Source organism: Strix uralensis, chromosome 1, assembly GCF_047716275.1.
Source record: "Strix uralensis isolate ZFMK-TIS-50842 chromosome 1, bStrUra1, whole genome shotgun sequence".
NCBI lineage: Eukaryota > Metazoa > Chordata > Aves > Strigiformes > Strigidae > Strix > Strix uralensis.
The window spans coordinates 131,352,165-131,379,509 of record NC_133972.1 but is presented as its reverse complement, the minus strand read 5'-3'; the positions used below and the strand labels follow the sequence as shown (position 1 = coordinate 131,379,509).

Genomic DNA, 27,345 nt, shown 5'->3' with positions numbered 1-27,345 from the left:
CGCGCCCCGTCCTGCCAGCCGTCTCCTCGGTACCGGGGCAGAGCCCCACGTCAAACCATACACGTACATGTATGTCTCTGTGTGTATATAAATATGTACCCTGGATATCTATAGACAATTAAATATGTCTTATACCACCCATGCCGTACACCACACCCTGTCCCGCTCTAGCGGCCGCTGGGTGGGGCCGTGCGCGAGCCCCGCCCAGCGCGCGGCGCTCGGCGTGAGTTGTCCCTCGGAGGCCGCCGTCGCGGTCAGGTGACTGGTGTCACATGACGGCGGTCGCTGTGGGGCTGCTGCGGAGGCTGGCGGAGCGCGGCGGCGGGGGCTTCCGGGTGTGTGGGCTCCTCGGGCCTGCCGAGGGGCGGCCGCTGCCTTCTCCCTTCCGCGGCTCTCACTCGCCGGCGTGCCCGTGGGGTGAGTGAGAGCTGCCCCGGGCCCTGCCCGCCACGGGGGCGGGCGGGGGGTCTCGGGGTGGGGGCGTCTCGCCGCACGGCCTTTCACGGGGGCTCTGGCGACCCTGGGGGCGGTGCGAAGGGCTCCGCCTGGCGCTGAGGCTTCCCCGAGGAATTTGGGCGCCCCCGGGCCCCTCAGGAGGCGTCCGTGTCTGTGAGCCTGTGCAGGGAGGGAGTGGCAGAATGGGGCCAAGGGTCTTCCTCCTCTCTGTCCCAGCGCCTCTTGGCTTCTTCGACTTACCTGTAGAGCTGGCGTACTCCTGAAACCGCTGTTACCGACCCTGCCCCCTCTGCGGCTCGAGGAGTATTTAAATGGCTCTGGCAGGGTCATGTAAAAGCTAGGACACGTTCAGTGGTCTTTGAAGGACATAGTAAATGGTGCCTCTGGGTGCCAGCTCACGGAAGTAGTTTCAAAGGGAGGACAGTTCTGCTGCTCCATTTGTTCAGGGTAGTTCCTTTTTTTTTTCTTTTATTTTTTTTTTCTTTTGTTAGAATCATATCAGTCATCATTCAGTTGTACAAACGAGGTATGCTTGTCAGAGATGGGGCAGAATGTACCAGTTTGGTCTTGCTTCTGTAAAGGCAGCCAGAGAAGTCTGGAAATAGTCTGTGTGGAGAGGCTTGATGTGGTTTAGTTTGTAAAGAATTAGTGCTCCATCTGGGTCTCAAGTCTTTGCAAACACACTTCTTGTTTTGGCATCAAAGTTAGGTGAAGATTAAACCACAAAGGACGGAGAAAGAAGTGGTGAAGGTCACTGTCTGTGGTAACATAGTGTGTCCTGATGAAGAGCTTCTGATGAAGAGCTTCTGTTCATATTTATTTTTCAGTTTGCTTTGTATACAATGATGGTATGAATATTCTTGTTAGTCTGAGTCACATGGGTTTTAGTTTATATAACTTGTAGGTTTTTTTCTCTGAAGTTGTAATTCATGTATTTCCAATGTTTCAGACAAATAGCTAAATCAGTCCTAATGTGTGGGGGTGGGGAGGATATGCACTGAATTTTAACCATGATTTGAAAGGAAGACAGCTTCTGTTATCTGTAGGGCTACTTGAGCATTGCAGAAGAGTAGTCTTTATTCGAATAACTTCAATTTGATTGTTTAAGAATTTATAAGACTGGAAGTTATTTAGTAATGGTATATATCTTCTATTTTAGCAAACTTGTGATTGTTTACAGTTTAATGTGTAGGTATGGCTTACTTTTGTTTGTTTCAGGGAAGTTACGTTTTAGATGCTTTATAAAACTTTGATTTCTCAGAAAGTACTGAGTACAGTTTTAGGGGTGAGACACCTGAAAGTAGGTTTTCCTTTTTATTTCTTTAAAATATCAGACAGATACTCTGCTCAAAATCTGACTTACTTGACTTGCCTTTCTAGGTACATTTTAATTATCAGTTAAGATGGATATCCGAGGTGCTGTAGATGCTGCTGTCCCGACAAACATCATTGCTGCCAAAGCTGCTGAAGTTCGGGCAAACAAAGTAAACTGGCAGTCGTATCTCCAGTAAGTAAAAACTTTCTACATTTTTTTCTCTTCCCTTTTAAGTGTTAGACCTCTTGGGATTTTGGGTTATGTTGAAACATTAGGTTGCAGTGAGGAACATTCTGTGTTGGTCCCATGGAAGTAGTTGGAAAAAGTCTACATTAAATGGAAGTGGTTGGGGAAAATTTTCTTATGACTTATTACAGAAAGGGAACTCTACTTTTCTGAACTGAACGCTACAATAGCAAATAATGTAAGTTTGCACAAATGTGTGGTAAAACTGTCCATTTTTTCCCCCTCATAATTCAAACACCCTTCTCAATTTTAGCCTTATTGGATGAGTACTGAAGTAAGAAAAGTTAATAGTAAGAGTTGTCTTATATGTAGGTATTTTGTCTCCATTGCTGAAATGTCTTTGGTGGGACTACAAATTGTACTAGCAAAACTGGACTGGAAGTCCAGGAAAATAAGCTGTACCTTTACTAAGGGAAGAACAACATTGGAGAGCAATTGAAGCAAGTAAATCGAGTTGGCTCAAACAAATACTTCAGTCTGGGGGGAGAGCTGTGCTGCCATTTCAGATAAGCTCAAAGTTACATTGGAATGTGTATAATGGCACTGGGTGTAGTGAGAAGAATATTGTCCAAAGAGGATATAGGGACAAGCTGAAGAAAACAGATTTGTGCATGAGGTAGGGAATAGGGAGAAGAAACAGACTGTTGCTGGTCCTCGTACTCTGAAGTGAAATGCGAGATTCTTGCAGCCCTGCATTCCTCATGATAGGTACCTATGAAGAATATTGGCGAAGTGTAAATTACTGTTATCTTTTGAGGATCCATGTATAATAGCAAATTACTTCAGCGTTCGTTGCTATGTAACTGAAGTGGCAGAAATCTTGATGTTTCTGGAGGTACAAACCATGCTGATGGTGCTTTGTGATTATCATCATTACACCAGTTCACAAAAAATAGGGTTTTTTTCAGATTGCTGTGATACATACATAAATATATGCTATATATTAAAATAATGTTGCAAAACTGTACACATGCAAGCTGAGAAATGCTAACCTGGTGGAAGCTTAATAATGACTACTTGCTTTGCCCTGTGCTATGTAGCTCAGTCTTGCTTATTCCATTCATTCAGTTGTATTATTTTTTCTCTTTGTGATTGTGTATCTGCATGATAAATATGAATTAAGGAACTGATCTGCTGAGGCAACTTCCTTTTTCTAGGCTATTTTTCAGATGGATCAGTTCCTGGTTCAGTTTATAGTGTGACATTACAGTGGCTTTGCAGGCAAAAGAGGAACTTGAAAGTGGTAACTTAGTGGCAGCTACCAAGCACTTTTCAAAAGTCTAAGTGGCTTTTTCTGTTACTGTGTGCCCTGTTATCCATCTGATAGGAAACATGTCCTGAGGAAGCCTGAGCCGCTGTTCTGTGCTGTCCTAGTGGCAAGTGAACAGCTAGTTTGCAGTTATCCGGGATGAAAGTGGAAGTACAGTTGTTCATTGTCAATGTAAGTGAATATGAGACAAATCTTTTTCACTGCTTCTCTAGTGGTTCAGACTATAGGGATGGTGAGATTCATCTGTTGCTTTTGTTAATATAGGGAATGGTTTTGTTTGACAAGGAGTTGTATTTTGAATATGTATGTAGTGTTAATTGCTTGACTGTGCTTTATGTGGTCTACCCTTTATAATTTTCCTTCATTCTTGGGGTTCTCTCTGCTGCTGAATAAGGATGGGGGAGTTTTGTTTGTTTATCTGTCGGCAAACTACTGTGTAACTTTTATTGAAGACAGGGTTGATGGTTCTTTTTCAGATTCTAGATGTAGAATTTGACTTTATTTTGTCCTGGCATCTATGAAAGAAGGATGTACTAGTTATTTCCTCTCTTTGATGGGTTGGCTATGTTTTGGAGGCTACTGCAGTGTATCTGGGTAGTGTTTGTGATCCTGTTGTGAAACTGTTCAATGCTTGGTGCCCTCTGTATGTCAATGACAGTGTGTCCTGTTTATTATTGCTCTGAAATAAATGTAATCTTTGTCTTGTATTTATTGATAACAGCCTGGCCGTCTGGCTAAGATAGCTTCAAGGATGGAGCTTAAGCGGTGCCAGAGGGGTTGTGGAGCATTGTGAAGATAAATCTAGTTCCTTGGCTGAGGAGTTTCCTTATTAGTTATTGGGAAACATCAGCAGAACTGTTGGTGCTTCTAAAGAGGAAATAAAATGATACCTGATTTTGGACATGTCCTTTTTACAACTGGCAGGTTTGGACATGATGGTGTCTTTGAGGCTGGTGCTTTAAGGGATTTGTTGAAAAGACAGTTATTGAAGCTATATGGACTCATTTCTGGACTGAATGAAGCATGTTAATGAATGAGTGGAAACTGCTTGCTTCTGATGCATCTGTTAGAGGCAGGTCAGAGTGGTTTGTTCTGGTCTGTAGAGTAGAAGGAAGGTGGGGTGCTGGTGATTTTGAAGGACGCTTCTAGTGTTCTTGCAGTCTGTGCATTTGGTGTGGTAAGCTTGCAGATAAATATGTGGAGGTGTACTTCAAGTCTTCGGATGTTTTTACATTGGAGAAAAGATTCTTATGTTTGTTTTCCTTAAGTTAACATATCAACTCAGGCATGCCATAATTTGTGTTCCTTAAACAATAGATAGCATTTATGTAGTTGAAGTCAAAGAACTTCACAGGAAATTCTGATGAAGTGGTTTTGTGGTTGGGGGTTTTTTTTGTTTGTTTGTTTGGGGTTTTTTTTGGTTTTTTTTTGTTTTTTTTTAAATCTGGCTGTGACAGTTGTATAAAGATGCTTTAAAGACTGCATCAGTCGCAACAGCGTTGGAGTCTGGGTCACATAGGAAGATGTTCTGAAGTTCTTTTCTGCTGTCTATGTTCTTCAGTGCAGAAGTAAAATGGTTTACTAATAGTTGGTCAAACTCTAGTAGCCTGACTTCTCTTGTAAAGTCAGTTCAAGCTAAAGATTAACTGGCGATATTGTTTATTCCATCTCTGAAGGTTATAACTGTAAAGTAAATGTCAAACTACGCTAACACACAACTGCTGACTTTTGATGTTTTCTGTGTATGCTGTTGGCATGAGTGAAATATTTAGGTATGACAACTGTATGTATTACTGGTTTGCCACTGTGTTCACTGCTCATTTCAAAATTAGGCTGTGGAAAAAGATTTTTTTAATGCTAAAATTTACACTTTTTTTGTGTTGAATTCCAGATAGGGTCTGTGTCTGAGGGAGAAGAAAGTACCAAAACGTGGAACAGTGGAAGATGATGTGTAGGTCTACCTACCTTCTGGAAACTAAATGTAGTTGAGGCCATTAGTTCTGTACAGACTTTCCTGCCTTTGGATCTTGAGACCTATAGCAGTTTAGAGGTGTTGATGCTCTCTGCTAGTTGAAAATATGAATCACAGAATCATGAAGTTTGGAAAAGACCTTGAAGATCATCTAGTCCAACCGTTAACCTAACACTGACCATTCTCAACTACGCCATGTCCCTAAGTGCTATGTCAAGCCGACTCTTAAACACTTCCAGGGATGGGGACTCCACCACTGCCCTGGGCAGCCCATTCCAAACACCTAACAACCTGTTCTGTAAAGAAATGCTTCCTAATATCCAGTCTAAACCTTCCCTGGCACAACTTGAGGCCGTTACCTCTTGTCCTATTGCTTGTTACTTGGTTAAAGAGACTCCTCCCCACCTCTCTGTAACCTCCTCAATATGGTGGATCTCTGTGGTGTACTGTGTGGTTGCTTTCAGCATTTGCCTCAGTTGTGTCGGAATGCCTTTGGAGGGTGTGTTAGCTTGCTTGAAGCAAGTTTGGTTTTGCTTTCTAAGGGTAGTAAATGAGTTCTGTGGAAAAGTAAACTTGTTTCAGTTTAACTTGCATCTTACTGCACTGTAGGTTTTCTAGATAGCATTTGACAATGCTTCATATTTAATCAGGTGAGATACCCGATGGCTAATTTGTACTTAGCTTCCTATGTGCTTTCAAGTACTTTATATATGTTTGTGAATTCTGTTGTTAAAATATCATTTTCCTGGGGGTGGGGGAACCTTCTAAAGTGGGTTAAATTTCTTGGACTTTAAAAGCCAATCTTATCTTAGAAGAAAGACAGAAGTTTCCTAACTTGTAGTGTGTCTGTGTGTGGTTTTTAAATTTGTTCCAGTCTTGTAGAATACACTCAGCCTGTTTTTACTGTTTTAATTTTGTAGTGTTAAAACTGCTGAGCGATTGGATAAAATGAATGTCCTTTAGGTATGTGCAAAGTATTGTAGATGTCTGGATAAACAAGAGTATGCCTTAACATGATGACTTCATATGAGCTTCATATTTGCTGCAGATGTAGTGATTTTTTTTTTATATAAAAGAAAACCAACAAAAAGCTCCAAAATTAAAAACCAAAGAAACCCCCCCTAGCCTCCAGAATGACTTTTGTTAAGTCATTGAAACAAAAAAAGGAACAAGAGCTGCGGGAGGAAATGCATAATAAAAAGAAGGAATCACAAGTTTCTGAGTCATCTTGAGAGACCAAGAGGTTTTAAAAATGGTGGTCTTACAAATTCATGCTTTCTAAATCTTACACAGCTTCAGTTTACTCTCCTATAGTTAGTGCTCTCAAAGGCAGGCCTTAGTATCTTGAGCTCATAGCTTAAAACGTGGTTACAGGACTCCTGATCTACACCTGATATAGCCAGACAGCTGAAGCTCAGTCAAAATGTCAAAATGTGCAAGACACATCCTGGAAAATAAGAAATTAAATAGCTGTTAGGAAGAAGGATGGAGGGAAGCTTCGGTTACTTGCATTGTTTGCTTAAAGGTGCTGGGAAGTTCCTGTCTCTTTGAAGAGGGATTGAAGAAAATGTGGAAATAGCATCACAGTAGCTGGGACCAGCTGTCTGAGGCTGCTCTGCTTTTTTGTTATGGTTTGTGGGTTTTTTTCCCACTGGTTGCTGATTTACTACATAATAATTTATTTAAATTTTAAAGTGAGATGAATGGAAATAGATGCATTTGAAATTACTAAAACTATTAATTAGATGTATGAGATCCCTGATAAAATATTAACAACTTGTTTACAAAGCTGTCAAATCCCTTGTACTGTTTTGTATGGGTTGGAAAGTGTCTTTTTGAATGGCACTTACAGAGCAGTAAAAAGTAAACCCTAATGTCTTTTCTTCTCAAGGCAACATCAATCCCCACACCTTTTTTTTTTTTTTTCTAATTTTTTTCTTGTGGTCTAATGTAGGATGAAAGCAAAAGCTTGAAAGCTTTTTTTCTCTGGCAGCTGGCAGACCTCTTCTAATAGCCTGGCTGTAAAGAAGCATCTCTCTTCCTAGGCTAAGGCTTTTTCAAGAATTAAAGCTGAAAACTAAGGGTTCATCTTATGTCATCTTTGAAGTGCTTCCTAAATGGCAATATTCTTATAAACAAGCATCTCATCTGGTTACTTTTATATCAATATTGTCCAGGAGTCCCTGGCTTGGCCAATGTTGATTGAAACATGAGAGGGTTCTAGTTATGGGTCATTAAGTCCAGTATTTGTGGCAGATCAATTGTCCTCATCTTTCAACAGCTATTCAAATCCATCTTTAATAGGTGAGAAAGAACACAAGTCAATACAGAAGGAATTGGTAGCAGCATGGTCATCATTGACTAATTACTTTTTCATCTATAATTAGTTAAGTTTTAGTAGAAACTAGTCAAGGACTACCACTGGCTTTATGAATCTTCCATCTAGTAAGTCTTAAATGCCTTTCCTCAGTGAATATGAGGATATTTCTTAGAAAGCAACGAGAATACACAAATAGTGTATATGGTACTGCACTACTGATGTTCTTTGCTTGAAAAGTAAATTGGGAAAGATGGCTCTGTAATGAGGCCATCCTCATGATGTAACCATTTAAGTAAAAGGAAAGATGAGAACACGTTGTGGGTCTTATTTATGTTTCTGTGTTTCAAGAATTCAGGTGAGCCAATTAAAAAAAAAAAGTGAACATTTCCTGTAGGTTTACAAGGATTTTAATGGAACCTCTAGTCATGGAACATCTGGAAGCTGACCATGGAAAAGGCATGGAAAAGGTGGATTAAAAGAATTAGTGCTACATAGCTTTGCAAAGTGGAAGAGGCATTTGACTCAGTGGAAATGTAAGAGGAGATGAGTCTTGGAAATAACTCAGAACAATGTCTAATACTTTCATCCCCTGTGACTTTTGTATTGATGATGATGTGCACAATTTCCTTCTTTTCTGAAGCACTCCTGATATTGACTAGTAAAGCTAGTCACCTATTAAAAGTCTTGGATATTTTCAGGACTACTTGGTTTAAAATTAGTTTTCTTACCTGAAGAGTACCTGACTGTACTATTTTGACAAATCTGTTATTTGTTGTGATGGTAGGTTTTGTATTATAACAAAAACCCAGCAATATTCTGCCAGCTCTTCAGCTGAGTCAACAGCTTTCTGAAATAGCACTGGTGATGACGGTAATCCCTTGAATATTAAGTTAAAGAGAAGATCAAGTAGAGAACTGTTAGCTTATCAGTGTCCACAGCAGTTTACTATATCAGGCCCCCTTGCTATGTGTTTGGATGAGCTTGCATGCATATCAGTTTTCAAACTACCAGAAAAAGCTGAAATGTCGTAATTAGTGAAAGTTAAAAATACATTGGGAACCAAGTTCTCTGTACTCCTTAAAATTCTCTTAATTGCTTATGGAAAACTTTAAAATAACAATTAATTTTATTTTTCAGCACTTATTTCAGGTTGGATTAGACTATTATTTGTGTTATGTGTTATAATTTTGGCATAATACGCTAGCTGTGTATTTCAGTTCTTAGAGCTATTTCTACTGGCTGTTGGATTCAGCCACTGGAAGTTTAAGAATTATTTAGAGAATGTTGTTCAGCAGAGGTGATGCATAGCGAAGGCTTGAGAGAGACCGTTCCATCGTTAGTTTTAAATTCTTTGTACATGACGCCTTTTGTAGAAAGGATCTCTTTATGTTCTATTGTGGGATATAGGATTGGTAAAGCAATACTGTTGAGATCTCAAGTTGAAGAGAATAAGGTTTGTTCGGTGGGTTGACCTTGGCTGGCCATGAGGTGCCTACCAGGCCACTCTACTACCCTCCCTCCATCAAAAGGACAGGGAAAAAACATGACAAAAAGCTCTTGGGTTGAGATAAGGACAGGGAGATCACTTGCCAATTACCATCACAGGCAAAGCAGACTCTACTTGGAGAAATTAAATTAATTTATTGCCAATTAAACAGAGTAGGATAATGAGAAATAAAAACAAATCTAAAAAAGACCTACTCCCCACCCCTCCCTTCTTCCCAAGCTCAAGTTCATTCCCAGCCTCTCTACCTCCTTGCTCTGAGTAGTGTAGGGGGATGGGGAACAACGGTTGTAGTCAGTTCATAATGCTTCATCTCTGCTGCTCTTTTCTTCTCACACTCTTCCCTTGCTCCAGCCTGGGGTCCCACCCACGGGATATGGTTGTTCGTGAACTGCTCCAGAATGGGTCCATTCCATTGGGTGCAGTCCTTCAGGAATGGACTGCTTCAGCATAGGTCCCCCACGGGGTCACAGGGCCTGTAAGAAAACCTGCTCCAGCGTGAGCTCTTCTCCACAGGGCCACAGCTCCTGCCAGGAGCCTGTTCTAGTGTGGACTTTCCATTGAACGCAGCTTCCTTTAGGGCATATCTGCCTGTTCCGGCGTGGGGTCCTCCATGGGCTGCAGGTGGATATCTGCTCCATGGTGGCCCTCCATGGGCTTCAGGGGCACAACTGGCTTTGCCATGACCTTCACCCCCTCCTCCCTCACTGACCTTGGTGTCTGCAGAGTTGTTTCTTTCACAAATTCTCACTCCTCTCTCCTGACTGTTGTTGCGCAGCAGCTTTTATTTCTTAAATATGTTATCACAGAGGTGCTACCATCATCACCGAGTGGCTCAGCTTTGGCCAGCAGTGAGTCTGTTCTGGAGCTGGCTCGAACTGGCTCTGTCTGACATGGGGGCTGCTTCTGGTGTCCTCTCATAGAAGCTGACCCTGCAGCCCCCCTGCTACCAAAACCTTGCCACATAGACCCAATACAGTTTGAAATAACTTATAGGTCATGTCACTTATGGTTTCATATTTTGCTTTTCAGAGGGCAGATGATTTCAGGTGAAGACTGTGAATTTATTCAAAGATTTGAACAGAAAAGAAATCCAGAAGAAAAACAGGAGTTGTTGCAAACAGAAGGCAATCAAGTAACTTTCCTTTTTTGTAATAATTTATCTTTTGGGGAGGAGGATGGAAGGAAATTTTGGTACCAACTCTATTTTATTGTTGGCTGTATATAGTTAAGATGTTATGGAAGAAGTATGAAACTTGGTGTTACAATTCTTTTTTTTCTCTAGATATAGGTTGAACATTCTTATAAAAACGTATTAATTATTTAATGTCATTTGATTTTTGACTCTGTTGTGGGTCAAGCTCACTCAAGTCTTTCCTCATCCCAGTTTACTTAATCATGCGCACTTGTACTTGAGTCACTTTTTTTTGGAGTTTTTATCATTACAGTTTATTGATGAGAGCTACTACAAGTGAAATTTCAGCTTAGCTAGGTGATTAATTGTAAAGTTCCAGCAATAGAGTCCACTGACTGCTAAGGTGGATTCAGTTAAACAAAGGTGTCTTGTGTCATTTTAGGCATGGTAAGATATGAGACATCTGCATTGGACACAGCTGATAGGTGACCCATGCCATTTGGCTTATGGAGCCCAGGCAGTATGACCAAAGACACTTTAATGATGCTTGAAGCAGTAGAACCTCAGTCTCAAAGCCTGAGGTTCTAGCAATGTCAGACATCAGGAAGATTGAGGGAGGCGGGGGAAAGGTGAAGAGTAGGAGATGCACTCAAGACACAAAACTTTCCAGCCCTTTATTCTGTTTTAATTTTAGGCTGTTCTGTGGTTTGTTGTGTGGGTTTGGTTCTGCCCCCCCACCCCCACCCCTTGTATTGTGTGACTGCTATGTAATGGACCATGTTTTGCACAGTGACAAAAGCATATCTGGTGAATATTATATGCCACTATATAATTATTGTGTAGCAGCTCAGAGTTCCATTTTTCTTTCAGTTTTAGTTGAATGGGGTGAAGGGGAAGGAGGAAGTGTAAAAAGTTTTTTTTTGACTGTTTCAGCCTATTATATCTGTTGCTGATATTGTAGAGTAGAATTGTTCAGGAGGCAGAAAACAGCTCAAATACAAAGATTTGTCTACAAGGTATAGGAAGTGAACAGGTGAGAGTGACCTGTCTTCCCTCCCTCCCATCCAAGTTGCTGAAACTTTCTTATACCATGTCTGAGTTTGTTGCTGTTTTGTCAATTTACTTGGTTCTTCTCCTCACTGCCATAAAAAAGGAAGCTGATGGAGGTTTTTCTCATCAGTCTTTCAACAAAGAACCGTGCTGACTTTCACTAGCAAGTACTTGTTATTTCATTTGAAAGCCGTAAAACAATTTGTAAAGGGTAATGATCAATGTGACAGAAAATTTTCTTTGTAATATAATGTCAAATGTATTTATCTCTCACTGCAATGAAATAAGATGTTGGGATGCTCAATGGTTATGTAAGACTTAACTGTGAATTAATGAGGTCCTGTTTTATATTATCAAAAGGAATGAAGACAATTGCTGATGTTAATTTTAATGTATCTTTTATTTTTCTAGTGTGCTAAAACATTTATAAATCTGATGACTCATATCTCCAAGGAACAGACGGTTCAGTACATTCTGACTATGGTTGATGATATGCTGCAAGTAGGTCAATAACCTGTCTTATTTTTAAGTCTTTAAATGCATGCTTGAATGTTTCTTTAGCCTAATTCAGGTCTCTTCAGGTGTTTGTCATACTGTATTAAAAATATTGTTTTAAATTTTTGTATTTTGGTTTCAGAAATTAAATATTAGACCTAAAGTTGTATGGGTAACTTAGTCTTGTATGTATATGTTCATGTTCTGGAAAAAAAAGTACCTGTATGCTTGTCTGTTGGCTCTCAACCACGTTTAATGCAATTCTTGAGTGTTAAGGAATGATTTGTGACCTCAGCCCTTTCCTGTTGTGTAGGTAGGGTATGGCTTCTAACTTGAAGTTGTTGAACCTTTTCCTGTGAAGGTGTTGATTTGGCCACCCTCAGCAAGAAGGTGTAGTTTCTGCAGATTCAGGTTTCTAACATAAGTTAGACTGTTGAGGACAACATGTTCTGAAATTCTACATGCTTTAATTATAAAACAGGAACTTTTGACTCAGTGAAATATATAGCTCTTTGTAGCTATGGGATACAGTGACTTATAAAAGTAGGCTATTAATTTTGGTGTCAGGACTGCTGTGCTGACCAGAACAAGTCAAGAGGAGACTGTACTCAATCAGATAATTCTGCTTTTGCATTTCTTTGCTCCTTAGCAGTCTAAGAGAAAGTGGTTGGAGTGATGATGTAAATAGATGGGTTGAGTTGTGTGAAGTTTTCTCCTGGTATTCATGTGGAATATCTGGCTGTTTGACACTTTCTATTCTGCTGTTTTATGTTATATTTAATACAAGGTTGCAGTGAAATGTGTCTATAGTGATTACTGAACGGTTTAGGACATTGTCCTAGGAGGTGAACTATGTCGAGTTCTAATTTGAGCTCTGAGTTCATGATTGTCAACGCAAGTTGAAAAGCTTGAACCTCCCCACAGTACGTATTACATGGGGATTATGGTGTTCTTTCAGGTGCCTGTCTGCACGTTAGAGCCCTGAGTGAGTGCCCTGACTGCTAGAATAATAGCTAGTGTTGGTGGTGGCATTTTATTCATGCCTATCTGCAGCTTTGTCACTCTAACCCTCTTCCTCTTTTATTTAGATTTATTTTTTTCTCAAGTGTGACACAAACATTAAGAAGCAGAGAAGACAAAAGGGACCCTCAGTGTCATTCTTTGATTAGGCTGCTCAGTTGGGAGTACCTTGGTTTGAATTACACATTTGATGACAAACTTTGTCTTAGTGTGTGAGAACTCTGTTTATTATGGCTACTTTTGTGAGGAATGAGTCTCATTTTCTGTTGGCCACAGAAGTAATCATTCCACTTCCACTTCTTTGGAACTTTTTGTGAGTGTTAGTAGGTCTTGTTTTGCTTACGTGCTTTGACATTAGGATGTAGTTTAGAGCTACAATAGGCGATAGCTGATATTTTCTGTGCTGTGGAATTAATACCCCACAGGTAAAGGCTTTCACTGGCCCACTGTTGAACAATTGCATTAGTTCTAGGTGGCCACAAGAAAGTAGTTTTTGAGTAATCTCTTATTTGCTGTATTGTTTCTGTCACGTCTGTCCAGATGAATATGTTTTCTCAACTTCGTGGTCATGCACTGACATTTCTGTATTCAGGACCTTACCCTGCCACAGAAGTGGCATGTGTGGAGTTCTTAATGTAAAACATAATGACTTTAAATTGTCCAGGCTTTATAGAGATACAGGAGAATAGAGATATTGGTGCACAGTATATATTTGCTTTTATTTGAAATTTGATGTGTTTTTCACTTCAGAAATTCTACTTCAGTGTCTGAAAGGCTGCACTGGCTTTTGCAGTGCTCTCTGATCTCATTTTTCAGGGATGTCTTGCTGCTGGCATAGAGGGCTTGTGTGCAGGCATCTGCATGGCATCATCTCAGGGCTTCCTAACCTTCCATGTCTCCACTAGGCAAGGCTGAAAGAGGACTTCTGTTTTCTTTTGGTCACGTTCAGACCGTAGAACATGCTGTCAGTGATGCCTTGTGGACCCTTGGTTGCATGTTTTTAAGGTGTAAGATTCTTGTCAGAAAGCAGCATATGGGCCACTGACTATGTGCCTGTGAGTTTAGTGCAGGGTCTCTGCAGACTGCATGGACAGAAGAATCCACAGTAGTGGATATGAAGTCTCCTGTCCTTACCCAAGGAGTCTTAATTCAGTACATGCAAAGATTTTAAGTGAAAAATTGTTCAAAGACATGGCCTGTCATGGTGCCACTGACTCTTTCAGTAAAATTGTTTTGAGTATGGATGTTCACTGAAGTTTCACAAGATGGAGAAATATTTGAAAGCTACTTTTGATAGCTGAAACTTCTAGAAACTATCATAGGTAGCATATCTTGTCTGTGCTGGTAATGATTGTCTGTGGTTCTTCTACTACCTTTCTACGCTTTTCTTGTGAGGATGTAAAAATCGTATCAACTGTGTTTTGAGCACACCAAAAGCCTACCTGGGTGTCTAGGATTGTTCCAGCAGTTCTACTTATGGATTTGATCATTGTTCTGAGAAAGAGATTTATTTTGGAGGCTGGCAGAAGTGAAATTAATATAGTGATTGCCTTAGAGTATCACCATTCTGCTTATTTCTGAAGGTGGAGAGTGTTAGCATACTGGAGTCCCTGAGGAAACATTTCTTATTCTATTCATATGATAAATACTTGAAACAATTTCTCTGGATTAGTGACCTCGTCACACTGCACACTCTGTTACTCATGAAATCTTTAAGAACCTGCACCATAGCAGGTAGCAGTACCACCTAAGTGAGCTTTATTATGCGTCTTCAGAAATGACAGATACTAAATTATTCAACTGTTGGATGTGAGAGCTTCAGGATTTCCTTTTTATCGGTGTAGTCAGTAGCTGCCTGGGAAGGTTCAGCACTACATATTTCAGGGCCATAGGCAGTTCTCCACTCCTTCCCTCCTGTCTTTACCCCACACCTTAACGGCACACCAGACTAGTCTTCTGATTGACAGCATGTTGAAGTTATTTCAGCTTTTCTGCTTCCAGACCTGTCTGTCTCCTCCTTAGTTATGTTGTAAACTGAACTCATTAATCTAGTTATTTTCGATCTTTTTAGCTAGACTCTGTGTAGCACAAGTGCAGATACTAACAGCGATTTATTTGATCAAACTGCCATTTTTCATCAAACTAACCCTCACAGAGTAGTGGCTCTCCACCAAGGCACTGGGTTCCTGAGATCTTAGTTTTTAAAATTATTTTTATTTCGTAGTTTCCAAAACCCTCTCAAAATTGGTTGTTCAGTGTTTTTTGACACATGCCATGTGGAGCATTATCACTGTAAGGGTTATGACTGTCAGATAACTAGTAACACCTGACATTTCCCAGTCAGTGATCAGGGCAGCAATTTGCAGCCCATGTGGTGCAGTAACTTTGATACTTTCAATGAAGTGTTGGTTGCAACTCTGATGCTTAGTAAGATGTATCCAGGTCATCTTGGGCTTAATGGATTGTATTTCAACAAGCAGGCTTGCCTAGCTGATTCTTGGTCCATAGGGTTAATAATTGGGTGCTGAATTGACAGAGGAAAGCTCTTCAGCTAGGGAAGTTTGAAAATTAAATTAATTGGGTAGTGAGATAGTGTTCTCATGCAAGTTTCCCAATTACAGTGTTTCAAACAGTTTTGTCTTCCTTGATAGGAGTTGTATACATGGTTGTAGTAACTTGACTTCAGTGGGGAGATACTTCTTTAGAACGAAAGCTTACTATCCAGCAGGTTAGAAAGTATTTGGAAATGCTGAGAAAAAGCAAGAATCCAGGTACTGGATCTTCTGGAAGACTGACTGTATTCTAGACTATTAGAAAATAGCAGAGCTCCTCTTTCTCCTTCAGGTTTGCATGACCTCTGGTCTGCTTTAAGGAGAACCGTAAGAGCTGCTTTTCACAGGGGTTATTAGGTGAGATGCTTGATGAAACTGTGCACAGTGCCCAGATTCAGGTACTTGTGGTCTCTTGTGGTTCAATTTAGAAGCCCTGGAATACAGACTTGGTGTCTGTCCTCTCCTAGGTATGAAGGTTGCCTGAGATAACAGCTGAACCAGTTGCAGTCTCATCTGGGAGAGAAGAGCTCGCTTCCCATTGAGAGGAATGGAGAAACAGGACTAGTTTATGCCTGCTAAGTTTCATTTGTAGCACACATAGCCAAGTTGAAAAACAGGCTTTTGTGTCGAAGTAGCAATACGTGGAAAACTTAGTATGGACTTTATCCAGTCATAATTGATTGGATGAGGAGTAGTGTTCCTCTGGGAAATGACAGTATTTAGCTTGTCTCTCGTTTCTTTCATTCTGCTTGCTTGATCAAAAGGATACATCCATTTTCACTCAAGTAGGGGTTGAAGTACTGAGATACAACTAGGGTTTCAAAGTTTGTTTCTCCCCACCCAAAATCTCTAACCTTAATGTTGGAGTGCTAAAATGAACTGTATCTACAAGTAACTGTCAAACTGAAAAATTTCATAGATTCATAGAATGGTTTGGGTTGGAAGTGACCCTGAAGATCATCTAGTTCCAACTGCCATTTCCATGGCCTGTTACAAGCCAGGGTATGCTCTGAGAATGGATGCCAACATAATGAGGAACAAATAGTGGCTTTATTTTGAATACTTTTACAAGTCTCTCATCTTTTCCCCTCTCCCAATTTTTACAGGAAAATCATCAGCGTGTTTGTATCTTCTTTGATTATGCAAAACGTGGTAAAAACACTGCATGGTCCTATTTTCTGCCGATGTTGAATCGACAAGATCTTTTCACTGTGCATATGGTAAGTTTTAGATGAACCTGTCTCTGAAGATGGTAGAGAGAAATGCTGGTTTTATTTTTCTTCAGAAGATATTGGAGTTTGAAGCTAAACTACTGCCTGGGTTGGAAAGTTGTTCTCTTGCAGTCTAGATGAGTCATACAATACAAGCTTCCCTTGACCACATTTTTGAAAGAAGTTACATTGTTTATTGACATTTTTTTTTTTCTGGGAGATTAGAGCAGGTTTTAAAGGCTCAGAAAAGCAAGGATTTTAGAATTAAGCACAGTAAGACATAACTAGAAGAATTACTTTTGTCACAACTGCCAGTCAATGCTCCTCATGCTGTACAAATACTAGAATTTAAGTTCTCATCCTGTGAAAGGTAAATATCTTTATTCTCTCAATGCTGCTTGAAATCTGCTTAAAATGTTTTGTAAGCATACAGGGGAAGAAATAATGTCTGCTGTTGTGGTGGGTTGACCCTGGCTGAGAGGAAGGCTCCCACCCAGTTGCTTGCACTGTCTGTCACAGTGGCACTGGGGAGAAAATCAGGAAGGCAGAAGCGAAAAAACTCGTGGATCAAGATAAAGACAGTCTAATAAGTGAAGGGGGGGAAAAAAGGGAAAAGGGATGGAACCCAAAACAAATCCAACAAAAAGAAGTGATGCAGAAGCAGTCACATAACACCAGAAGGCTGGTGCCTGGCAAGTGTATCTCTTTGGTCAGCTGTCCTGGTTGTGTCCGCTCCCGGCCTCCTGGTCCCCCCACCCAGCCTACTCACTGAAAGTGTAGAGTGAGAAACAGAGAAGTCACAGAATCACAGAATCGTTTAGGTTGGAAAAGACCTTGAAGATCATCTAGTCTAACTGTTAACCTAACACTGACCGTTCCCAACTACACCATATCCCGAGGCGCTAGTCAACCCGACTCTTAAACACCTCCAGGGATGGGGACTCCACGACCTCCCTGGGCAGCCCATTCCAACGCCTAACAACCCCTTCTGGAAAGAAATGCTTCCTAATATCTAGTCTAAAACCTTCCCTGACACAACTTGAGGCCATTCCCTCTTGTCTTATCGCTCTTTACTTGGTTAAAGAGACTCATCCCCAGTTCTCTGCAACCTCCTTTCAGGTAGTTGTAGAGGGCGATGAGGTCTCCCCTCAGCCTCCTCTTCTCCAGACTAAACAACCCCAGTTCCCTCAGCCGCTCCTCGTACAACATGTGCTTCAGACCCTTCACCAGCTTCGTTGCCCTTCTCTGGACACGCTCGAGTAATTCAATGTCCTTTTTGTAGTGAGGGGCCCAAAACTGAACACAGTAATCGAGGTGCGGCCTCACCAGTGCCGAGTCCAGGGGTAAGATCCCTTCCCTGTCCCTGCTGGCCACGCTATTTCTGATGCAAGCCAGGATGCCATTGGCCTTCTTGGCCACCTGGGCACACTGCTGGCTCATGTTCAGCCGGCTGTCAATCAACACCCCCAGGTCCCTCTCTGACTGGCAGCTCTCCAGCCACTCCTCCCCAAGCCTGTAGGGCTGTTGGGGGTTGTTGTAGCTGAAGTGCAGCACCCGGCATTTGGCCTTATTGAAGCTCATGCAGTTGGCCTTAGCCCATCGCTCCAGCTTGTCCAGATCTCTCTGCAGAGCCTCCCTACCCTCGAGCAGATCAACACTCCCACCCAACTTGGTGTCGTCTGCGAACTTACTGAGGGTGCACTCGATCCCCTCATCTAGATCATCAATAAAGATGTTAAACAGGAGTGGCCCCAAAACCAAGCCCTGGGGGACACCACTGGTGACTGGCCGCCAACTGGATTTAACTCTATTCACCACAACTCTTTGGGCCCGGCCATCCAGCCAGTTTTTTACCCAGCAAAGTCCTTGATGTTGTGCAAGCACTGCTCGGCAACAGCTAAAACATTGGTATATCAACACAGTTTTGGTCAACAGTCTAAACCACAGCATCATGTGAGCTGCTGTGAAGAAAATTAAGTCCATCCCAGCCAAACCCAGTACAACCATCTGTGTTGTATGGTATCTGCTGTGCTCTGAGCCACTGGATGCTGCTAGTGGATATGGAGTAACTTTTCTGGAATTCTTAATATTATTCTGTCATCTGTGGTGAGAACTGGCCATTTAATCTCAGCAGTTTTCTTCCTTGTGGGGGGAAAAATATGGTTATATTACTGTAAATTCCTAATTGACACCATAATTTCCTCCAATAAAACTTGCATTATGCCTTGAAGAGAGAGAAAACTGCACAGCTGTGAACTGTTGTTCACTGCATATGTTTACGTTGGCATGGTATGGTAGAATCAAATCAGTGGCTCAAACTACAAAACCATATACCTGGCCTGTGTTATGCTGTGGTGGCAGTACTGGTACAAGGAATTCCTGGCAAGTCATGCTGTTTGCCCTTAGGAGCGGCCAGTGTAACTCTCTTGGGGGCTGTACTGCAACTTGAACAGTGAGCTGGTCTGTTTTCAAGGAAAAAGGTCAGGCTTGATTTTTTTTTTTTTTTTTTATTTTATTCTGACTGATTCACTGCATGGCTGTGGAATCAGGTTACTTGGTGCAGCTGAAGGAGGAGACTGTTGGGGTTTTTTGGTTGGTGAGGTGGTTTGGTGTTTTTTTTTTTTTTTTTTTTTTGGTGGTATTGCTGCTGAAGACCCATCTTGCAAAAGTGCAATCTGAGCAAGCTCAGACAACATTGACTTCTCAAGTATGCAGGTAAAGTGTAATTTTTTTAGACCCTTGCAGTGCGAACTGATTAGTCTTCCTGGAATAGTGACTTTCAAATGTATAGTACAGAAATTTCTATGTCCAGTATTTCTCTGCTCACAGATGCATTATTTAGATATTGGGTTTTTTAGGTACTGCAAAAATACACAAATAACTACAAGTCACAGAGAACCTTATGTGACATGAATTTACTTTAAAACACTGTTTACTCCCTTATTAGGCCTTTTAGTACTGTTTGTGCATATATATATATATACTTTTAAACAGCATGAATGTTTTCAAAACAAAGTTTTAGGTTTGTGTTGTTTTTCCCTTTTTTTTTTTTTTCCCCCCCTCCTTACTATGCACACTGGAAGACTTTTGATGCCACATTGTTGCATCTGCATAGACAGACAAAAGTACTTGTCCCCTGTGTCCAGGCTCAAATTCTGCTAGGCATGAATGGTCTCTCATTCAGGGGCAGTTTAAACTCAGGAGCATGGTAAGCTAGGGACTTGTCATCTCATGTTTTAAAGCTGAAGGGATTTTATAGGGTTACTTGGCTGCATTCAGAAGTGAATTTGACATATTTCAGTGTAGAGATCGTTATTCCAGACTCTCACTCATAATTCCTCTATACATCAGTGGTGGTGCTGTTGTGCATCTGAATGCAGTATAGTGGAAAGGAGCCTGGAATAGTCCCCTCACTGCATCATGGGGCTGTATGCAGGCAAATGAACTCTTACTTCAGTAGTTTCTTGGTTAGACTACTTTATACATAAGCTGGCTCAAATGTTTCTATAAATAAGCTGCAGGCTGCAATGTAGAGTTACGTCAGACATAATTTGGAAAGGCTGTCATAGAAATATACTCTTGTTGTATCTATTCTTGTGCCATAGGCATCATGAAAATTCTTAATCTCACTACATTTTTACTCCTCAACTTCACTTTTACATGCTACCATCCCTTTTGGTTTTCCACTTTTTTTTTCTAGGCTTGAAACTTCTCCGTTCTTGAAGATGACTTGCTTCAGTTCAAGTACAAAAAACTTCAATACTTTACAATCATTTGTGTTAGCATATGCCATAGTTGTTTAAAGTAAGTCTGCTCATGTATGTGTTAGGCCATTCAGTGTTTTACTGTTGATGGACTTCCTGACTGTAATGGAGTCCTACAGCAGTAGTCCATTGATAGCTCACTTCCACCCCCTTTTGAGTTCTTTGCTGGTGCCTTGTGAACTTCATCAGCTACAAGTGTCTGATAACATTGTGAAAATATACCAGTTACTAGGAAGTAGAAACAGCAGAAAGCTGGAGAAACAAAATTACTAGGCATGAAGAGCCCCCTACAGAGAAAACAGGTAGGTTTCTGTAAGGGGCCATCTTTTACCTAAACTTGGTTTCCAGAGCTTATAGGACTTCTCACTGAATGCTGAAGTTGCTGCGTTTGAAAAGACTGTTTATTGCATTCTTTTTCAGGCAGCAAGAATTATTGCCAAACTGGCTGCCTGGGGGAGGGAACTTATGGAAGGCAGTGACTTGAATTACTATTTCAACTGGATCAAAACTCAACTCAGTTCACAGGTAAAAAACTACTTCTGTTTAAACATTACAGTGACTTTGGAAACTTTTTAATGAATATGAATCTATAGGTGTGCAAAAAAAAAGGTACATTTTTGGTTTTCTTTTTTAAAATGAAATTTTAATTTTTAAAGCTAAACATCCCTTATTCAAACACATAGTTTTTAACTTAATATTTTTTATTTTCTACCATAGTATTTGAAATGTAAATTAGAAAGGAAAAATAAGACTTTTTGTCTTTTGTTTAACATTGATTTTTCTTCTGGACACTGAGAAAACATGTGATGAGGTTTTTTTGTTGCCCTGTATCGTTTTGTTTCCAAGAGCTTTTTGCCAGAAAGAAAAATCACATATTAAAGCTTTTTTCCAGTTTACTGTAGTACAAAGCTTTTATTTTTAGTTCCATCTCTTGGAACAAAATAAATCCTGACTTATTTGGACAGTGGTTTTATGGCATTAGCTCAGTTTGAACTGCTTACTGGTGGCTTGTCCTTGAAAGATGAATCGTTCTTCCTTTGTATTCATTTTTGCAGAATTTCCCTTCAATCCTTACCAAAACCCAGTGATTTGTCATTCTGTAAGGTAGTGTTGTAGCAGAAGTGGATTCTGGAAAGCAGAGAAACATTCACTAGGTTTAGTAATGGTATATTTTTCATAGTTTTCCTAACTGGGTTTATTAAAAAGGAGGGTTTTTTTTTTTTTGCTCTGGAAGAAGAATATTACAGTTGGAATTTCGTACAGAAAGATTCGAGAGAACAGTCTTCAAATTCTAAGATGAACGTGGATAAAAGTCTTGACTAAATCCACACTTAAATAAATAAATAAACCCTAAATCTTGATATACCAGGATCAGCTCCCAGGATATTCTTTTAGACATAACGGTGTGTGTGGGATTTAAATACAATGCTATCATAATATATTGAGCAGGAAAAGTATCTAATAGATTCTTAATCTTTGTACAATTAGAGAGTTTGGAGAATTGAAAGAAACTTCGTAACAACTGTTCTGTAAAAATGAAGGACAGCTCTGATTTTAAACTTCTGTTTTTTTGCTAGAAACTACGTGGTACAGGGGGTTCTGTGGAAGCAGGAGCAGTCTCCACAAGTGATGTGAGTATATCTTTGAAATCTGTTAATTTGAGATTTTGGGCAGGTGATACCCCCTCCTTGGATTAAGGTGCAGAGCTGTTCTGTCTAGTGTCAGTAATAGAAGGTACTTGGAATCAGAACTGTACAACAACAGAGTGCCAGGTGATGGCGCCAAGAAACAAAAGTATTTTTAAAACACCGATTTCAGAGAAAGTAGAAGTAGGTATTTTACAAGTCGTCTTGTGTTGTTAAAACTGTAGATGTATGTGGCATTCTCTTTGCATATGATTTTTTTCAAGTTTTAGCAATTAATTTAATATTTGAACAGTACCATCTGTTTAGCACTGAACTGTCGGTCTTGTAGAAGCAACATGAGACTAAGAAGCTTTTGGCTCTTGTACCCTAAGTTCTGTACATCACATCAGATATTGAAGCTAACATTGCCCCTCAACCTCTGTAGCATGAAATTACAAGAGTGCTTTCAAAGCTCTAAGCTTTTCATGTTTGAATAGCTTAAATTCAGGGGAAAATGAATTGTCCTTTTCGCATCAGTATTTATTTATACTGAATTTCATGTAACTGTAATGGCTGTTGAGCTTGGAGATGAACTGTGGCAGTATAGCAAACACTAGTGATCATCATAACTGGATTTTCTGTTTTGTTGTGGCACAACGAGACAGTTTACTGTAGCTTTTGAATGTGGAGTAGAATTCAGTTGGGTCTTTTGTTTCTTTTGCAACCTGAACATGTTCACAGTTTTTCCAGAAGACTTAAATAATGAACCTGCAGTTTGTTTTTCTTCTAAGTGTAGACATCACTTTAAAGTGTTAGCTTCCTGTAGAGAAAAGCCTCTTAAATTACCACCTGACTGGGGCTGAAAATAGAAAAGATGAAAGACTATTATACATGACCATGGATAGAGGGTAAAATTATGGCCTAAGCGTAGAAGTTAAAGTATTTCAGTATTTCATGTGCAGTTCTGTTAGGTTTTGTTAGGCTGACAGCCCTCAGTCATATAACCTTAAAAGAGTAAATAGTTCTACAGCACACAACACCACTTGTTATGGAGCTGTGAGCTCTTCTAACTTGCTTAGAAATCTGTATTCATTGTACTGTAGCACTGCATGGATGTACTGTACCACTGCAGGGTCCCAAAGCAGCAGAACTGATAGTGCAAATATGTTCTAGGACAATTAAGTTGGGTAAGTGTTGTCTTGACTTTGTTAGTGTTCTGATTCAGATCTAGCTTGTGAAGGATTTCCAAGGAGGTCCTGACTAATTTATTTCAGACTAAATTACAGATGCAGTTGTAGCATTTTAGACAGGAAATGAGGCTGGCATCTATTTTGAAATTTCAATTATAGTGTTGGAAGAGGATGCTTTTATGGCAGTCTCATTAAAAAGAAAACTCCAAGTTCAGTAGTACACAGGTTGGTGGCGCAGATAAATTAATACATTATTCAGAGTGGGAGGGCTGGATGTCTGCTTATGTCTGTTTTATTTGCATGGTGTGTGAGAGTGAGTACCAACCCAGCGAAATGAATTATGATGATTTGGGGCTAGATGTTCAGACTCAGTTTTTATATAAAGGTCTTAATTCTGTGTCTCTCATCAGAGATTAATTCATCTTTATTTTAAATTCGCTTTATTGTCTCTTTTCTCTTCATATGGGATTGCCTAACTTCTTTACTCCATTAAATGTTTGAAGGGTTTGACCTTGCATTATGTGAGTGATCTACCATAAGACTTTCAAGACACTTAGTAAAGAAAAAGGTTTATGGGGAAAAAACCCCAACATTTTATCAGCAGCATGTCTGAGTATTAGTGAAGATAATGTCTGAAGTTGAGCAAGAGAGAAAAAAATGCCACTTCTGTTGCACCTTGGGAATCTTTCTGTTCATGTGGTGGGAGGGACAGTGTGTTGACCAAAGCCCATTTTTGAACTGCAGCCCATCTTATGTGTTACTGCACATAAAATATATACTTTCAGAGATGAAAAGCTGTTTAATGATTCTGTCTTTGTGACTGTTCATATAGGAGTCTGAATGAAAATAGAATTCAGTGGTGCATATCTGTTTTCCTGATGGAAAAGCTTTAGCTGACTTATTCTTTTCTTAGTACAATATACTGTGCTAAGCTTTTAACGAAAAGAATAAAAAATTAAAATGCAAAGATAAACTTTGAGGATGATTTTGCATACTTGTTTTTCTAGTGGTATTTTTTTGTATAAATATAGATCTCATTATGATAAGCATGGTACTGTGTAGCAAATGCCTAGGAAAATATACAATTGTAATGGCACCACTGCTGTTCTGAGTTGGAGAATGTGAGTGAGAAGAACCTGAGCTCAAGATTCCTTTTTCTACAATGACCTCTAGCAAACTTCTTCAAGCTTGGTAACCAGTTTGCTGATTTATTTCCCAAAGTTTGCTCAATGGAGTAACAATTGACTTTGTGGGTGAAAGGGCTCTGGTGGTATAATTGAACGGAAGACAGCCTTCATTCCTAGATACTGAAAGAAGACATGTTCAAATGTGCTATAAAAATCTGTTATGGTGATATAAAATGGTATCACTTTCATAACACTTCTTTCCTATTCAAAATTCTTCTCCATTTTTATTTTGCTTCTTACCTTTTCTTGTGAGGTTTTTTTTTTCTGCATAGGGGGATGTAAAGCATTGTAAGAGTGAGCCTGTTTAACTCAGAAGTGTCACTGAAGTGTGTGTTGAAGTACGCCGGTAAAGCCTAGTTTGGAAAACTGAACTTTAGCACTTACTACCTAACTCTTGTTGTAAGAAATGATGTGTTCTTCTTTTCACCCAGAGTTCTCAGTATGTACAATGTGTTGCTGGATGTCTGCAGCTGATGCTAAGGGTCAATGAATATCGCTTTGCGTGGGTAGAAGCAGATGGAGTAAATTGGTGAGCATTTATTTCAATTTATATAGATAAACTTGCACTTACAATAGCACATTCCCTAGTGACCTCTTCTGGAATAGAACTCTTGTAAAAGACAGCTGCTCTGTTTGAGTACAAAACCTATTTGTTTTCAAACATTAATACAATCAAACAGACAAATGAAACTTGCAGATAAAGGTACCAGTGTTGAAGCTTTAATGATACTTCACTCTTCATGAAGAACTGCTTATATAGCCATTTGTCTTCAGCTGAAGATACTCTGTTTTTTATTTAATAGAACAAGAACTAATGAAATGAGCTTCTGGTAATCTTCCTTGTCTTTCAGTTTGGAGTTGTTCAGTCTGAAAATATTAGTGAAAGGAGAAACATGTTCTAGAGCTAAGCTCAATTTTTTTCCATATATGGCTTCAAGTAGGTCATTCTTTTATCCAGATTCTCTTCATAAATAGCTCTGCATGAGGCTAGGATGTCACTCATTTTATTTAAAAAATGCTTGTCTAGAAATAATTTTTCTGCCATGCAGGCGTTATTGGGGATGGTGGCTATACAATTTGCACTTTAAGGAAAAATAGCCCTGTACTCTGAAATGGAGAAAAGTCAAAATTTCTAGTGAAGTAAAAGTTCAAAAGATGTTCACATGTGTCAAGGTGACACTATTGAAACAAACTTCTTCACCAAGGAAGCTTTTTAATAAACTATTAAAGCATTACAGTAAGCCTGTGTTTCAACAAGTTTGAATTTGTCTTCATTTTGATAGCAATGATCTTGAAAGTAGATAATTTTTTTTTTAGTTGGGTTACGTTTTTTTGGAGTGGACCTGTAAATTGCTTATTAAATTTTCAAAACTTCAGCTGAACAAAGCTTCAGTATGATTTCTTCTTGGAGATCTGATATTACTTCTTCTCTAGTAGTGCTTTGTATATCTGTGATGTGTTATATCTATAAGCTGTTTTCTGAGAACTCACTTGTTAAGTAATAACCACTTCAGCTCATTTCAGACACTCCTGTGGAGAGTAACAATTAAGGAAACAAGTTCAATTTGTGTAGATTTTGTTCTGTTTACTCCTTCTCTTTCTTAACTCTGAAGGAGTAGTGTCCTGGTTTAACCAGAACAGGGTTAAGTTTCCCCAGCAGTGGGGGGGAGCTCTAGCCGGGTTATTCAGATACCATGCGGACGTCACATCCTGGCAGGTCACATTTTCCTGGCGCTGAGCGCGGTGCACTCGTGGTTTTGTACATCGTGCTTCAAACTGCTGTATTTGGTAGCTATTTTGCTCTGTTCACTGCTATCACTATTACTGTTATTGTTATTGTTGTTGTTTGTTGTGTTGCTATTGCTCTGTTGTATTAAACCTTTCCTTATTTCAGTCTTGGGGCTTTGTATTTCACTCCCTTTGTGGGGGAGGGGCAGCGGCCGCGTGGTCTCAGACCCCGGCAGGGGCTAAACCATCACAAGTAGCTATGTGTACCTCCATTTCTCTGTTCTCCTAGAATGACAAATAATGCTCTAAACATGCCAGTAGAAAAAGAGTCTCGGCGAACCTGAAGATGGATACAGTACCACATCAGTTCACATGGGAAAAGCTGCTTTATGGCTGTAGGGCTAAGGAGGAAATAACTGTATCTTTAAAAGATGGCTTTCTGAACAAGCTGCTTGTACAAGTGATAAATGCTGGTGCAGGATACTGTGAAGCGTGTGTTGTATACTAATCCTCAGCAGCTCTTTCCAATAAGTTCCTGTTAACCCCTTCTTTTCATGTTTCAGGGTGAAGCAATGCAATCTATACAGTCATGATTTAAAAGCTAAATGTATACTGTGCTAATTTTTCAGTATCATGGGGGTCTTGAGCAACAAATGTGGCTTCCAGCTCCAGTATCAGATGATTTTCTGTGTGTGGCTGCTGGCATTTAGTCCTCAAATGTGTGAATATCTCCGTCGGTATAATATTGTTCCAGTGCTGTCGGATATTCTTCAGGAATCCGTCAAGGAGAAAGTAACTAGAATCATCCTTGCAGCATTTCGGGTAAGTGACTGTTGACTGTAGTCACGCTGCACTTCTCTCTCAAATGAGTACGTCTCAAATGTTGCTCGTGCACAGCTGTTTCTGCTAGACTGTCTTAGTAAACTGGATTGAAAGCTTAATTCTCCCTCTTTTTTTGTGAACTGAGTTTTGCTACAGGTAATAGAGATGGTATTACAAGTAACAGATGTCTGCTATTCAATGTCATCTTAAAGTAATTAGTGATTTCCCTTCTTAGTTCAAGATTCTTTTTTCTATTGGTACTAGTGTAAAACACTATAGGTACTAATACCTGATAAATTCTGCCTGATGAAGCTTTAATTTAAAAATATTATTTTAAACATGCATATGTTTGTCCAGCTGACTGACGTAGAAACTATTTTTGTCTACTAGTCCAAAAATCTGTCAAGATGAATGACAATATCCATGTAAGAGTCATTAGCTGACTTACTGTGTCCATGTTACCTGAAAATCACTGGTCCTGTT

General features: G+C 39.9%; 1 protein-coding gene across 2 annotated transcripts in view; it reads left to right on the top strand.

The window, feature by feature from the left end:
• The first annotated feature begins 258 nt into the window (after positions 1–258).
• Positions 259–27,345, top strand: part of ATP6V1H (ATPase H+ transporting V1 subunit H) — a 49,971-nt gene continuing 22,884 nt past the window's right edge. Inside the window, exons 1-9 of one of the 2 annotated variants that reach the window (XM_074881241.1) lie at positions 259–417; positions 1,837–1,963; positions 10,116–10,218; positions 11,680–11,769; positions 16,442–16,555; positions 20,731–20,835; positions 21,888–21,941; positions 24,744–24,841; positions 26,670–26,862. In XM_074881241.1, coding sequence (XP_074737342.1) covers positions 1,860–1,963; positions 10,116–10,218; positions 11,680–11,769; positions 16,442–16,555; positions 20,731–20,835; positions 21,888–21,941; positions 24,744–24,841; positions 26,670–26,862 — 861 coding nt within the window. In that variant the 5' untranslated portion in view covers positions 259–417; positions 1,837–1,859. Of the gene's footprint in view, positions 418–1,629; positions 1,649–1,836; positions 1,964–10,115; positions 10,219–11,679; positions 11,770–16,441; positions 16,556–20,730; positions 20,836–21,887; positions 21,942–24,743; positions 24,842–26,669; positions 26,863–27,345 lie in introns of those variants that run through there. The other variant, XM_074881249.1, reaches the window with a different exon arrangement.